At 39.9% G+C, this 15,481-nt stretch overlaps 1 protein-coding gene across 4 annotated transcripts in view; it reads right to left on the minus strand.

Moving 5' to 3' along the window:
* VPS41 (VPS41 subunit of HOPS complex) overlaps positions 1–15,481 on the minus strand; it is a 187,111-nt gene that overhangs the window by 35,243 nt on the left and 136,387 nt on the right. For all 4 annotated transcript variants that reach the window (XR_009542057.1, XR_009542058.1, XM_060157337.1 and 1 more), the window contains 6 exons: positions 12,942–13,039; positions 8,914–9,043; positions 7,316–7,431; positions 5,980–6,036; positions 3,438–3,499; positions 2,007–2,088 (listed from right to left, as the gene is read on the minus strand). Coding sequence is in view for 2 of the 4 variants with exons in the window: in XM_060157337.1 (XP_060013320.1) it covers positions 2,007–2,088; positions 3,438–3,499; positions 5,980–6,036; positions 7,316–7,431; positions 8,914–9,043; positions 12,942–13,039 (545 nt within the window). In the remaining 2 variants the exon portion in view is untranslated. The remainder of the gene's footprint in view (positions 1–2,006; positions 2,089–3,437; positions 3,500–5,979; positions 6,037–7,315; positions 7,432–8,913; positions 9,044–12,941; positions 13,040–15,481) is intronic.

The raw sequence follows: 15,481 nt of genomic DNA on the forward strand, positions 1-15,481 counted from the left end.
TGATGATAAACGTCAACTTCTTAAGTAATCAAGGAGTTATAGGTCATCTATTCATCTTTTTTTTTTTCTTCCTTAAAATGGAATAATACATCAACCTTTAAAAACCCATAATCATCGTTTGAAATTAAGGGAAAATAAACCTTGTGTTTTTAGCTACTTCAGCACTGTGTTAAGTGTTGAATTTCCAAACACTGTAAATGGTTCTGCAGTGCACTACCCACCAATCGCCATGCTCTGACCTGGGGACCCAGAGCTCCAGGCACTGTCCCCAGGAGCTCACAGCTTCAGAGGGAAGATATGCAGATATCTAAACAGCCAGTTGCAATATTGCGTGCTAAGTGTCTTGAGAGAGGGGCAAACAAGATGCTGTGGCAAGGTGGATCTTGGAGACTGAAGCAGAAGTGACAGATGCCAGGGGCCTGTCAGGCCAAGAGAGAGGGGGAAGGGCACCCTGGTAGAGGGAACAGCATGGGCAAAGGCATGGAACCATGAATGCACACTCTGCATGCAGGGAGGTCAGCATGGCTCAGACATGTGAGTGGGGGTCACGGGAGGGAGATGAGGCTGAAGAGGAAGGTGAAGTGGGGTCATGAAAGGGATTCAGATTTTATGCTCTGAGCAGGAAGGAAATGAGAGGAGCACATTTCGTTTTTAAACGGCTAACTGTGGTTTAGGGTTGTCTATAGATCTGCCGGAAGGCCCTTGCAATAGTTCAGGCGGGAGTTAAGGCAGTGGTACCAGAGAGGGAGGAGAGGCCCAACTGGTACTGACAAAGTGAAACTGACAAGAACTGGAGATAAAACAGAATAAGGAGGTGAGTTAGATGTTCTCATCAAGACAATGGCTTTAGCTGCATAGCACAGGGAGATCAGCCCAGTGCTTTGTGACCATCTAGAGGGGTGGGATAGGGAGGGTGGGAGGGAGACGCAAGAGGGAGGGGATATGGGGATATATGTATACGTATAGCTGATTCACTTTGTTATACAGCAGCAACTAACACAACACTGCAAAGCAATTATACTCCAATAAAGATGTTTAAAAAAAAAAAAGACAGTGGCTTTGAGCTATTAAGCATGAAGAAATGAGTATATTGTGATGTGGTACACACAGATTGAAAGGAGAAGGACCAAACTTGGGAGGGAAATGGATTCACATTAATCTGAGTAATCATTCTCAGCAGCATGTACACACAAGGAAAAATGTCCATCACACGCTTCCAGCATAGATAAGGAATTCAAACGAGAGGTCTGGGGGATGGAGCCATCGTGGTAAACACGGCCACAGGACTGGAGAAGATCCCCCAAGGTCAATCCAATAAACGTGACGAGAAGTGTCCTTGAGGGTCTCCTGGAGAAGAGCTACATTTATGGGGCAAGCAGAGGACAAGGCAAGAGGCTGGCCACGTGAATAACTGGGATTTTTAAAAGCATGTTCATAATTCTAAGGGAACACTGAAGAGGCTCACAAATACTGAAAAGTTTTTTTGAAATGCTTTAAACAGATCTCCAGACATAGGAATACTTTATTGATTAGTTTAGATATTGTAAACTAAAATGAAAGATAAAAATGAAATGTCAAAATTATTTGTTCGAGCTACCTGGTCAAAATTTTCCATTTGTTTTCCAGCAGGTAAGATGTTGGAAAATGCACTAATTCTTCAGTACATGTGAAAAAAGCCTTATGTTTATTATAATCTACGGTGATGAGACTATACCTGTTTTCCACATTCATTAAAAAGAACATGAAAACTTCCATCTGAACACAGAGGGAATTGGAGGGAGATAAGAAAGTGAACATACCATATATGTAATACATGTGTATATATTTTATGCACATAAAATATAAGCGAGATTTCTATTTGGTGACTAATTTCTAAAAGTTTTTCTTTCTAGCTGAAATAGTACTCGCTTCCCAATAAAGAACTGATTACTATAAATTTTATTTCCATCTCAATATTAATATACTACATACAAAAATTAAAGAGTTAAAAATAAAGCTATGCTTACCTTAAGCTGTCCGATTTCTTTAAATTTATAAACTTCATATTCCCAGAGTGCTGCATTTTTCCCAAGAATTTTCTGGCATTTGCTGGCAGTAAAAACATCCCAGGGAAAAGAAAGTATAAATAAAGAGAACAAACAGAGACAGAATAAGTAGACATTTCCCCTAGTGGTTTAGATAAATCTCTCATCCCAGAACTTTGACAAATTTCCATTTCAAGTGCCAATGAACATAAAGGTACTACTGGTACTCACTTGGCTGCATATACAAAGTTGATGGAAATCATGAAAATACAAAATACTTATAAATAAAGATGAATCCCTTTCAGAAGACTTTGATTAGGGGTTTTCCCACTGATTTTTCTGTTCTGAGTTTCCTACTTATCCAGATGAGTGCTGCTGGTCTGGGGACCCTTCTTGCCTTGAAGAAATATCATCGTACCCAAAAGTGTCAATGAAACCACTTTTTCAATGGCTTTAAATAGTGGACTACAAAGTCAGACTTTACAAAATTAGAATCCTACTTCAGTACATAATTCAGAAAAATGTTCATGTATGAATAAAACTTTGATTTACACATGAAAGAAACACATTTCCCTAAATCAGGGGACAAAAAGCGGCCCTGAAGACTGTTTCCAGGCAGCCACGCAGTCCTGCAGAGGGCACTGCGCAGCTCGAGGGGGAACTGCCCACACAGACCCACATGACCACTATAAACCATTTAAGTTTTTGTCCTGCAAAAACCTGTCTCTTTTTCTCTCTTTTCCCTTTTGTCCTGTCCCTCCTAGGATGCTTGTAGCGTGAACAGCCCTGGAGGTGGGAGGACACAGACTGTGTCTCCCTCTGGAGCACAGGGCAGGTTTGTTTACTGCCCAGTAAAATAAAAATAACATCTTCCTCTGGAGCCAAGGGCAGGCAGGCTTTATAAAAGCCCATTATAAAAGAATCAGACACCCTAAGCCCAGGGTCCCTCTCCTGTAACGTAACCTGCTGCCTGGGCCGAGTCAGCTGGGCCTCTCTGCCTCATGCTGTGGGATCTGGAGAAAGTGCTGGTACTCTGGCCACGACTACTGCTGAGGTAGACGGTCCTGCGTCTCTGACCCCGGAGTATCAGGTCTTTTGCCAGCACTCATGAAACTTGCAGGCAAACTTGTCAGCTTATAAGAAGGGTAAAGTATCAGACTCTTCGTGATTTCTGACACTCTTCTCATTAAATAATGAGAAAACCATTTTTCGTTTAGTGCAAATAAGACAGTAGGTGGGTAAATAACATGTTATCAATCCATTCTATGGTTAAAAGCATTACTATTCAAAAATAACCCCTGTTAGAAAGATGTAAAAAAAAATCTGTCAACTGTAGAGAATGACTTATTCGTGTTACTAACATGGCTCAATTCTATTTATATTAACAAATAATTGTGAAAACATCTTGATTACCGTGCCGCTATGTCGTACTCTCCTTTCTCCACCAGGTGGTTTATATATGCCAAGCCGATGTCCTAGGGGAAATGAAATGAAGGAATTTCATACTTAACTGGAACACGTGGAAAGTTGGGTCTCCGTTCCTGAGTGGGCCCACTGACTGGAACCTGTTCATACATCTTCGTTTGCTTTATGTAATTATGCTCATTTCTCTCTTGAGCATATTGAAATATACTTGTATTCTCACAAAGTTTAGAGTTTACAATTTTAAAAAACGTGACTACTTTAAAAGCTCCTAGCCTGCCCTCTTCTAAGAAATTTCCTACAAAGAAATCTCTGATAAGACAAACATGATCCAACAGTTTCATGTTGTCACTGGATATAAAATTGTTTCTTGTGCTTTCATCCCTAAAACGTGAGCTACCTGTCTCTTCTATACCAAGTCTGAGGGAATGCTGTAGGAAAAATGAAATGACAGATCATTTGAAAGGGAAATATTTAAAGTTAACATCGAAGTGAAAATGAGCTCAGAAAACCAGGTCATTCGAACCCACGAGTTTACAGATGAGGAGACTGGAGCTCAAAGCAATGCACTGACTGGCTTCACAGGATTCATGCTCATTCACTTATTCCACCTTAGTCCTGAAAGGATTTGAGGTGGCCTGTGTCACCAGAGACGGGGGACATCTTGCTTGATCGCCTCATGACTCTTATGAAAGATTAGTTCCACCTAAAAGCATTTGCATGAGAAGCTTGAACTCAATATATATAACAAAACTTGGATTTTAAGTTCTACTTTATGCACAATTTTTTGCAGAGCTTCTTCCTGGATAGCAGAAATGGCAGGAGCCCATTTTTCTCTGTCTGCCTTACCCTAGGAGAAAAATGTCCAGGCGTGATTAATGTAAAGGGCATGCCCATTTCAAGAGTGAAGGGAAATACCCGAAGTTCTTAGTTTATTAAACTTTCACTTTAATGACTACTGTGTAGGAAATCGTATTTCAAATCTGTTGGAACTACAGAGTGAAGAAAAGGTGCTTAACTTTATTTCTCTGAAAATAGATCACATATCACAGTATCTACAGTTTCAGAGAAGAGATGCCTCTTTTGACGAGTCAATTTCTCTAACCTTTCTCCCCATGTCCATGCTCCCTCCCAACTCATCCTGTGCTCTGTGCTCCTTTAACCTCAACCTGATTTTCTCTCTTTTCCCTAAGCATAAGCACGTTAAATGTCTTACACGAAATACCCACCATCACCCAAAACCTCCCCATGATGTCACAGTCCCCAGCCATTGTCTTGACTCTTTTCCACTTCGAGGCTAGCCTTAGTCTATATTCAACTCAACTTCATCATCTCCTATTCACTTTCACTCCACCAAGCATGTTGAGAATAAATAATATATACAGAAAATGCACTTGTCACTTTCATATTACCAAATGCAATGTACAACTGACTAAGCTAAGCTTATCTTACTTTTGACCTGCTTACTTCAACTATACTCTTCCACTGGCTGGAATACTCCATTTCTAGGTAATCCTTGCTTATTCTCTACAATTTTGAATGAATAAAACAACATAAGATGCTCTCATTCTCTCTCTCCCTTTTAGTTCCTGAACTATTTTGCTTGTGTACTCTTTGGGAATTAGGCTTTTTTGGCAAGTTTTAAAGAGAAGTTTAAGGTGGGGAAAGTGTAGGCAGAAGGACTTTGCACTGGAACCCAAATAGCCATAAATAACTAAGTTTCCAGTTTTCAACTGTAAACTAGGGTCTTGGGCTAGATGATCTCTAAGGACCCTTCACACTCAGAGGATAACATTTCTTTTCTGCTTTCCATCTGCACATTCATTTTCACAGTTAGCAAAGAAATGGGCTTTCACTCACAATATTTTTCCCAAGTCCAAAATGTAATAAAAATATATTTGATGTCCTAGATTAGTCACCGTAACAAAATAAATTGAGCCTGTTCTTATAGAGACACTGAAGCAGTCTAGTTTTATGAAACTACTCTTTTTTTTTTTTTTTTGCGGTACGCGGGCCTCTCACTGTTGTGGCCTCTCCCGCTGCGGAGCACAGGCTCCGGACGCGCAGGCCCAGCGGCCATGGCTCACGGGCCCGGCCGCTCCGCGGCATGTGGGATCTTCCCGGACCGGGGCACGAAGCCACGTCCCCTGCATTGGCAGGCGGACTCTCAACCACTGCGCCACCAGGGAAGCCCTGAAACTACTCTTTTGATAAATTTCATGATAATGTGGTTTTACCTGTGATTTAAAGAAACTTCCCCACGCATAACTGGAAAGCTTTGTATTTAAAGTGTATTTATAAATCCAGTTTCCAAATTACCTAAAACTACCTCCTAGCAGTTGTTCAAGTTTCTTGTTTACAAGCAGAAGCTGATTCAATAAAATGAACTATTTTGACCTCACAGGTTAGGGAATTCGTTTGAAATAACTTCTCAAAAGGTAGCAAGAATCCGTTCTTTTCAAATTACTTTCAGCCTCATTATAACTTATTGAAAGGTAAAGTTATGTTTCAAATAGTAAAATTACATACTTACCAGAATCTTATGTCTTTTAATGTTCTTTTGGCTAATTTCAGCTGCCATCAGAGCTTCCTGTATTTACATAAGCATGATAAAAGCAGTCGAAAAGGAAGAAGGGCAAAGGGGAGAGAGTGGGAGAGAGAGATATTGAGGTTATAAACACTATATTTATTATGTTTTAAAGTCCTGGGCTACATAAATAAGCCCCATTTTCCCATGGCTTTTGCTTCAAGCACAGGAATTTTTAATGTTATGGTTGAGTGAACCTCACTGAATTCAAACTCAAACAAAAGCAGTCAACCAAAATGAAGACTTCTCTTATTTCCATTTGAATTCATTTCCACATTAGGACCCTGGAATCACATTTCAGATGCAACTCAAAATCTCTTATGTTCAAACAAAAAAATCTGTCATTCTAAATCTGTATGACATATATTAATCAAGGGGCACTTTTCCTTTATGAAGCATAAAAAGTAACCTATATGCATACATTTAGGTACAACTACACTAAGATTTTGAAAATCTCTGATTTTATTTGTATTTTGGTAAGTTTACAATGATTCCTTGAACACAAATGTTTGAAACACAAAATTATTTCTTTAAGAAGCTGCTGGATCTAAAGCAATAATGGTAATAACTGGGGTACGAACTTGGTATCAATACCTGGACTCCAAAGAGTTTATAAATTAAAAACTTTTTTTCCAAATCCTTTCAGGTGGTTACAAACTTAACCAAGTAAGTGGACTATTTTTTGTTTGTTTTTGGCTGATTAGCATAAAAGACTATCCAGAGAGTTTCTCTAACTAAACCAACAGAATAATACCTTTGCAGCTATTAAAACTTTAAAATGTTTTCCTTTTTTAAAAAAAGTCATGATGGGGCATTATCTACTCAAATTAGTCTGAACCGAGACTCAATGACGTGGACAACATCATTCCATCTGAACAGGTAGCTCAAACCCTCCTGAGTACAGTTTGATAGCTTTACTTTTTACACATGATATAAGCACAAAATAAATGATTTCACTAAAATATCCAAATGGATGATTCTGAAATACTAGCTTTATTTTATTTTTCTTGAAAAACCACCAAATTAACTTATCAGTAGGCTGGATCGAACCTACCCCTCCCTCCATCACCAATGCCTCTTCCACTGAACAGTAAGGCCAGTCAACCTCCTTGTAGTCTTTATTCCCCGTAACTTGCAAAAAGAGTATCGGAAAGTTATTGGCCTCCTACATATCACTAGCTTAGAACATTCTAATTCACCTACGTGGAAGATTTATTACAAAACCCTTTTAGCCCCTCTCTGTTACCGACGTGTCAATACTTTTACGTAAAAGCAAGACTACTTCATATTTCTTCTTTTCAAGGAGCCAGTCGATGTGGTCATCTTGGTCTCGTTCCTTGGCTACGACAACATCTCTTGGACTCACAATGTAGAAGAGTGACTCCCCTTCCGAGTATTCTAGAGATAAGAGAGCAACAACTTGGGTGACTCAACAGTAGAAACCTTGGCAGTGGTTTGGTGCGGGGGGACAGGGTTAGGCTACCCAACTTACAAGCGAACAGAAAACTCTCTTACCTTTGCAATAAATGTGTTTGGCTGTGTTTGAAGGTAGGGGTGAGAGACAGGTAGAGAATGATAGAGTCTATTCCAGTGCTTTAAAAAATATTCACACGTAAAATGATTTGAATGAAAAAAGAAGGAAGGGAAGGAGGAAGGAAGGGAGGGAAGGAGGGAGGAAGTATCAAAAAAACTTGAAAAAAATAAGGTAGGCTTAAAAATTCTGTTTCCTATATTAACGTTCTGACCTCAGCTGAAAGATAGCACTCAAAATTCTCCATGTCTATTGTATATAATTTATCTACTGTATATAAACTTTATTGATGACCATTTACAGCACAGTTCTATTTTTACAGAACAATTACACCCCACAGTTGGCGATAAATGTTTCCTCCTCTTCAAGGTCAAGGCCATCTAAAGCATAAATGACAGATGCCCCAGGCCCTGGAGACATCATCTATCATTTCAGCGTGTTGTGCACAATGCCGATGGTAAGGGTTTCCTGAAGAATTCAATTATAAAACCTGTTCTGAAGGGTTTCTAAATGTGCAGCAGAGTTTGCTCTGAGCAAAAATTACCTCAACTGGATGCTTTCACTTGTGAATCACATCTGCTTTTTGCTAAGTCCAGAATATCCACTCCCATTTCTCAGCTGATCAAGGGCTTCATCTAAGAAAGCTCTAACAGATATAGGATATTTCTTCATTGACCAAAATGAGAACTGAAAATATTCTCAAAACATGTCTATTGCTTTTAAAGCAGGAAAGAATTTCTCAACAGCCAAAGCTGTTCTATTTTTTCATCAACGTATTTTTCAAGGATATGATGACACCAAAACACAGAGGCCCCTGGTATGACTACAAAGCAATGGTTCTCCCTTTATTTCCAAGCAGTGACTAAGTGCATTCATGCATCCACTCAACAAATACTCAGTGAAAGCCCAGTATGGACCAGGCGCTCTCTCAAGCTCTGAGCATTCGGTCAAAGAAAGACAATTTCTCCGGCAACCCAGAGTACACCTTCTAGGGATATAACGTTGGGAGTGATACGCCAACTAGAGAACCATACTGCTTGGCATCAGTGTAAGTCAGGTGTCACATGAAATAGTTACGACAGGAGACCAAATACAAGAACAAAGGCCACAAAGCCTCCTCACCTTGGTCCTGGCCTCATCTCTACCCCTCCCTTCTGCTGTGGGAACTCAAGCAAGTTCTACAGCCTCTCTGGGCCTTGACGCCTTCATTTTCAACATAAAAGGCCTGCCCAGATAGGCTCTAAGAGCCTTTCAGCACCTTAATTTACATTCCTGGTTGTGCTACTCAAGTGGAGGGGAAAAACATAAATATAAGAAGTAACGTGAGTCGGATCCTTGATGTCTCTCACCTAAGTGATAATCTCTACATTCATTTTCCTGAAAGCCTCTCACAGTCAGGGCATCAGAAGAGATCTCTTCACAAGTCTCGGAAAGCGGCTGGATGATATCCAGTCTGGGTCTGGCGCAGTATTCTCTTTCCTAAGGGGAAAAAGAAAGTCTCATTTGAATTACATTTCTATAAATGATACAAATTAGGGACTTCCCTGGTGGCGCAGTGGTTAAGAACCCGCCTGCCACCGCAGGGGACACGGGTTCGGTCCCTGGTCCGGGAAGATCCCACATGCCACGGAGCAATGAAGCCCGTGCGCTACAACTACTGAGCCTGTGTTCTAGAGTCCACGAGCCACAACTACTGAGCCCACGTGCCACAACTACCGAAGCCCGTGCTCTGCAACAAGAGAAGCCACCGCAATGAGAAGCCCACACACCAATGAAGAGTAGCCCCCACTCGCCGCAACCAGAGAAAAGCCCGCACGCAGCAACGAAGACCCAGTGCAGCCAAAAATAAATTAATTAATTAAGAAAAACAAACAGGAAAAGTAGTGCCTTGTGCAAAATCACATGGATACTAAGTGGCCAAGTGTCAGAGCATATTTTTTAAAAAATGATACAAATTAATTCTAGGTAGCCGTAATTAAGTGCTTTGGCTTTGTAAATTTGGCAGGTGTAAGCCTTTCTCACCACCTGCCGTGGACAGCCTCATAGCAGTGGTTTATTTTGACCTCTTGGATGAGATACACAGGACAGGTACCACTGTACTATGTCAGCGGTCCACCACTGCAGCCCTTTCAACTCCAAGGGACGGCTACCACATCCTTAGATAACTCTGTTACATCTTCTTCACAAATATGAGACAGAGTGAAAATTACATTATAAACTGCTCCATGATCCAGACCACTGCCACTACTAGTCCTTTCACTGGGGATGCTGAGAAGCCAGAGACTAAGAGTTACGTCTACAGCAAAACTTGCTGAGATGATGTAGATGTTCTGTGCCTGTACTGCCCAGCGTGGTAGACCTGAGTCACGAGTGGCCATCAAACACCTGAAATGGGATGACTGTGCCTGAGAAACTGAGTTTTAAATTTTATTTCATTTTCATTAATTTCAACTTGGATAGGCACATAGCTTAATGACTACAGTCTGGGACACTGCCATTCTAGATCAAGATAGAGAGGGAAAAGATGCTTTATTGAGGGCCTATGACAATTTCACTAGCCTAGTAGGTGACTGTCCACAGATTGTTCTCGCTGAGTCCTTAAATCACCCTTCAGTAAGTATTGTTCTTCTTAATTTTCCAGATGAAGGAACTGAGGATCGAAAAGTTTACTGAGGTCAAAGTTATATAAGTAAACAGTGAGACTGGGATTTGTGGAAAAACTGGGACTATGGATTTAAAATCAAGTTTGTTTTACTATAAAACTCAAGCTCTTTGAATATTCAGCACAGAGGCACGAAAGATACACTTGACTGTTTTCCAAAGCAGCGAGACCTAAAGCAGTAAGACCTAAAGCAGTGTGGCACTGGTACAGAGAACTCAGATGAAAGGAACAGAATGAAAGAAATCCAGAACTACTCCCAACTCTCCAAGGTTCCCCAGTAAAACAGTAAGCCTCGAAGATTCCTTTGATCAATTTTGTTAGGTTAATTGAGAAGCGATTACATCAGCTTTGCATCTCATATATTTAAAAGAGTCCAAAATAAAAAGTAATTATGAAAGATCCACTATTAGAGGAAAAAACCCCAGTGAATATAATATACAGGATAATTTATCACATCTGTGGAGAAATGACAAATATCTTGCTTTTAAAACAACAAAAAGGAAAAACCTGAAAATTTTGACTATTTAAAAAATTAACAGCTATAACAATGACAAAGAATATCAAAATTAGAAGAGCAAAATAGAAAAAAAAAAAATTGAACCAAATAATGTTAAAAGAAAATCACCTTGCTAGACCACATAAATAGCTCCTTCATATGTGTAAGGAATCCATCAGCAAGGTGATGGATGAGAAATCCGTCTTATCATTATTTTACAACTTTTGTTCACTGGTCTGACAGCCCTGCTTATGCGTGAACTGCCTAGGAGCAGGGATCTGGTCTTGTTGATCGCTGATACTCCATGCTGAGCACCATTCTTAACACATGTGCTTTATTAATGAATGGAAGAAAAACAAAACATTAAGGGAACAGCTTCATAAATTAGGTTATATCAACCAGATGAAACAGTTCACAACCACGAGAAAGATGATGGGAGACTGCACAGCCATATGCGGAGAGAATGGAACTATGCTCCTAAAATTATGGCCACACAGAAGAGCTTGTAACTATCACTGCAACTGTGCGGGAACAGGCACATATGTAAAAGGTGTAATGAGGAAAATATGCTGCGATAACATTACAATTGATATAAAAACGAATTCTGTTTACTGGTGCAGTTAAACTTTTTGATGTGAAAAAGAAAAGGGGGGCGTGGTTGGCCCCAAGCTTGCTTCTTTATTCCTTCTGCCTTAATTTGATCAGTTCTTTCTATATTTAAGGATTTCAGGTGTCCTTTGGTGTTAGAGAAAATGAAGAGTTATATACACTGACACACACATTTTTAAAGCACCTCCAAGACCCTCACTTCTTCCTCTGAAAAAATTCCATTTTCTAATTTGCTCTTTGAGGTTGGCTTTTCTTGGTTTTTACTCCTTTCCAATACTCTCTCTTATTAACAAAGGTTTCCTTCCCTTCTTTCTTTTTTCGGTCAACCGTTTTTTAGGCCTTCCCTTTGTCATTTTACTGCCTCTTTTCTTATGTCTTTCAATCACATCCTGAATGCTCCCCACATTCCTCATCAAAAAGCACTGTATTTACTCCCTCCGGAACCAATGCTTTTCTTTATTTTCAAAAAAATAAATAAATAAAATAATAATAAACTGATGTCCTGCACAGGGCTAGAAGCCAGCCCTATTGATTTTAGCAGGTTTGAGTGTTCACTTAAGTCTACTGCATCCCATTGCCTAGCAACATGGGCACCCAGAGCTCCAGGTTGCTATAGCGATGGCTTCCTGATGCAAGAGCTCGCTCAGAGAAATGTTGGAGAGCAGCTACTACTTCAAAACCGGGACTCCCAGGGTTTTTCTCCCCATTTTATTCCTTGCTATTTGAAAAGGAAAAGAAAAAAAAAAGAGAGAGAGAGAGAAGATACAGACAAGGAGAACCTACTCACTGTAAAGGGCTAGACGATCAATTGCATTTCTTTTATACCACAGCATCCCAAAGAAAATCCTTTACAATAAACTCTCCTTGTTTATGCCTTGAAGCGGCCCCTGGCCCCTTCCTGACAGGAACTCTGGACTCTGACAATAAAGACAAACTGGGAATGGGGCCAACCTAGGCTTCAAAGAAAGACTCAGTATGCAGGCCCCTCCACTGGACCCTATAACGGGCTTCATTCCAAAATCATGTATAATGAAATGCAGATTCTCTGCTGCTTCCTATGAGCCGTACATTTCATACCATCATTTGCAGTGATAACGGAGACTTAGCAACAATCTAATTTCAAAGCAAGAATCAAGCTACTCAGAATCACTGGGCCACTGGGAAGTAAACAAATATATCTGGACCACAGGAAATAATGGACCACCCTCTCTGTAATTCACTCTGACCACAGGGACCCCTGCTGATGCTACACATCAACTTCATTGCTGTCATTTCTGCTAATGCACAGTGTCAGTTTAGTTTCTTGGCCTTTTGGCAAGAGGAATCCTTCGTTCCGTTCGACTAAAATACCAAGAGAGATGGAAAAAAGGGGAGGCAAAAAAAAAAAAAAAGACTCCCCTTTGCTTGGCAAAAGGAACAAAGGCAACCAATGAGTGGAGCTTCTGAAACGTAAGTACATTAAGCCTGCAGGGTAATCTCTGCTGACGTTGTTTTATAGGTCAGGAAGTTCTGCTCAGACTGGAGCCGAGTCCTTTCATGGGCAGCTTCATCTGGGTAAAAATGCTACAAATGAACCCACCCTATTGTATTTGGGGTGAAAAAAAAATTACCGTTTTTTCGGAAACCTCCTTTACATAGGAAAGTACAACAAGCTGATCACAGAGAGGTGCGAGTCCACTGATGTAGAATTCAGTTTCAAACTGAGACACTGCAAACAAAAGGGACAGAAGATTCACCGTTAGCAGCACAAAGGAAAGGACACGTCGACTACGAACGCAGGAGGGACTCATGTTAGAAATCTAACAGGAAGGGGGCAGAGATAAACATACTTTCTGGACAATAATCAGTAGCCCAAAAGAATATCTGGGAACTTACGCTTGAAAATTTCTATTACAAATACAAAGCAAACTCGACAATAACAGCAGCATGAATGGTGAAGAGTGACACTATCTAGTTAGTTTAAAAATGACAGTTAAATCCCATGAAGACACTTTGAAATCTATAAAACCCAACGTAAACGATTATCGATAACAGTACTTTTAAATATTAAAAAATTAAATATTTTAAATAATTTAAAAATATTACTAGTGACAAAAATACTTTTAAAAATAATTTAAACATAAATTTCAATCTTTCACAATTAGGGCATTACAGTGGCATGATGGTCCCAAGAAATGCTATTTGTAATTATGAAACTATTACTCCTTTTTAAACATTTAATAAACATTATATCTAGGCTTAAAAGAAAAAAAGTGTAAATACACATTACATTATGATGAAACTCCATTAATTCTTCAGTGAAATAAAGGTCAGAGAAAATAAGAAATTTCTCTTTCCTTTTAAAAGATAGTCATTAAAACATAGAAGAAGTTCTGTTTCTTCTATTGCATCACCTAAGAGGTATATAGATTTAATTACAATGGACCTCAAAGATCTTATAGAAGGCTCAATGGTAGAAGTACAAATATTGCTACAGTATGATTCTAATGACTAGCTGTTGTAATATTTATAATAAATGACTGTTGTTTTAAGCAACTAAGTTTTGGGATGGTTTGTTATGCAGCAAAGCCAACTGATACAATATTAGTGCCAGGAAAAGACTCTTCCAGGAATCATACACGGCACTTACAGATTCATTTGAGAGTAAACTCTCATCTGAACCCACCACTTTTTCTAAGAGTTTCTTGATTCAGTTCTTCTCCACAGTTCTGTGATATTAGCTTCAGGTTTAGTTAACTTTTATGATAAAATGACCATCTTTTCCAAAGCAGGGGAAGTCAGTGTAGCTTACTGGAAACACTACTGAATGGGAAGTTAGGAAATCTGGGTCATAACTGCAATTACACTGAACTTGGTAATTCATTTTAATTTCTGTGGGTATGACTTTTCCCATGTATAAATAAAGGTATCAGAATAGAAATAAAACCCATAACACATAAACTGAGGGGGGACTGAATTTTTCTTCTTCCTCCTCTCCACCCTCCTCGTAAATCACTTAGTGTTACTTGACTGGGCTGATCTTCAACGCCTGCTCCTTATTTAACTGTTTTCAAAATTTTACTTTCACACCAAAATGAGACTGAGGATAATCAAAAAAACACTAAGTAGTTAATAACATAAATATTAAAAAGGATAACATTTCTTAAGCTTTGTCCTGGGTGGGATCGCATAGGTGGTCAGGGTGCCCTGGACAGAGCCATACAATGGGAGTCCAAACGGTGCCTGCTCTGCCACGAAGACTTGTTTTCTCACCTGCTGAACCTGAACTGAATATCCTTATCTAGGCACTTGAAAATAATCTTTGGTAAAGTGGTGATGTGATCAATATTCTCACGAAGCACATGCGTAGAGAACTTCCCACAACCACGTGTTCAGAGATGAGCACGTGCTGCGTGTAGCCAGGCACAGAAGGTTCTGGAGAAGCTTCCCCAGTGCTACCTATGAATGTAGGGAGTGGGCAGGGGGGAGGGGGGAGAGACGGGAGGGTTGGAATGTGCAGATGCTATTGAACAGTGTGGGCCACACATGACCTACTGATCAAAGAGGTGACAGTTTCACATTCAGGAAGACATACAGGCCTGTTAACAGGAGGTTTTGGATGCCAGCACTCTTGAGGTTGCACAGACTCTTTGGTAGAGATGGACTTGTGTTTTTTTACTAAATCGCATTCCATCGTTGAAATGCTACGCATACAGCAACTTGGATGAAGAGCAATCAAAGATGCTACAGACTGTTTCATGGGAATCACATGGAGCCTTTTATGGGCTTGTCTGCCATAGGCACCCAAGTGAGAGCATCATCTAAGAAATGGGGGTGAACGAGGTATTCTCCCCATTTGAGATGCCAAAGGGGCTGCCAAGGCTCACTGACAAGGAGCATCACACAGTATCCCTCCTAAAGGTAACCAAATCCACATCAAGGCTTTGGTTTATATGAATGAGCTGTAAGATACAGATCAGAGAAACTAGAAAACAATTCTACCCAAACCTTTCCTCCTCTACATCCTGATTTCTGTCCTCAAGAGCTTGCATTAATAACACAGAAAACTTCCTGTTCTTTAATTAAGAACATAATAGGAAATCTAATGTGTTCTTCAAGAAAATAAGGACAGATGTGAAGAAGCAGATATTTCCTTCTCAATTCCAGATAC

This window comes from Lagenorhynchus albirostris, chromosome 8 (assembly GCF_949774975.1).
Source record: "Lagenorhynchus albirostris chromosome 8, mLagAlb1.1, whole genome shotgun sequence".
NCBI lineage: Eukaryota > Metazoa > Chordata > Mammalia > Artiodactyla > Delphinidae > Lagenorhynchus > Lagenorhynchus albirostris.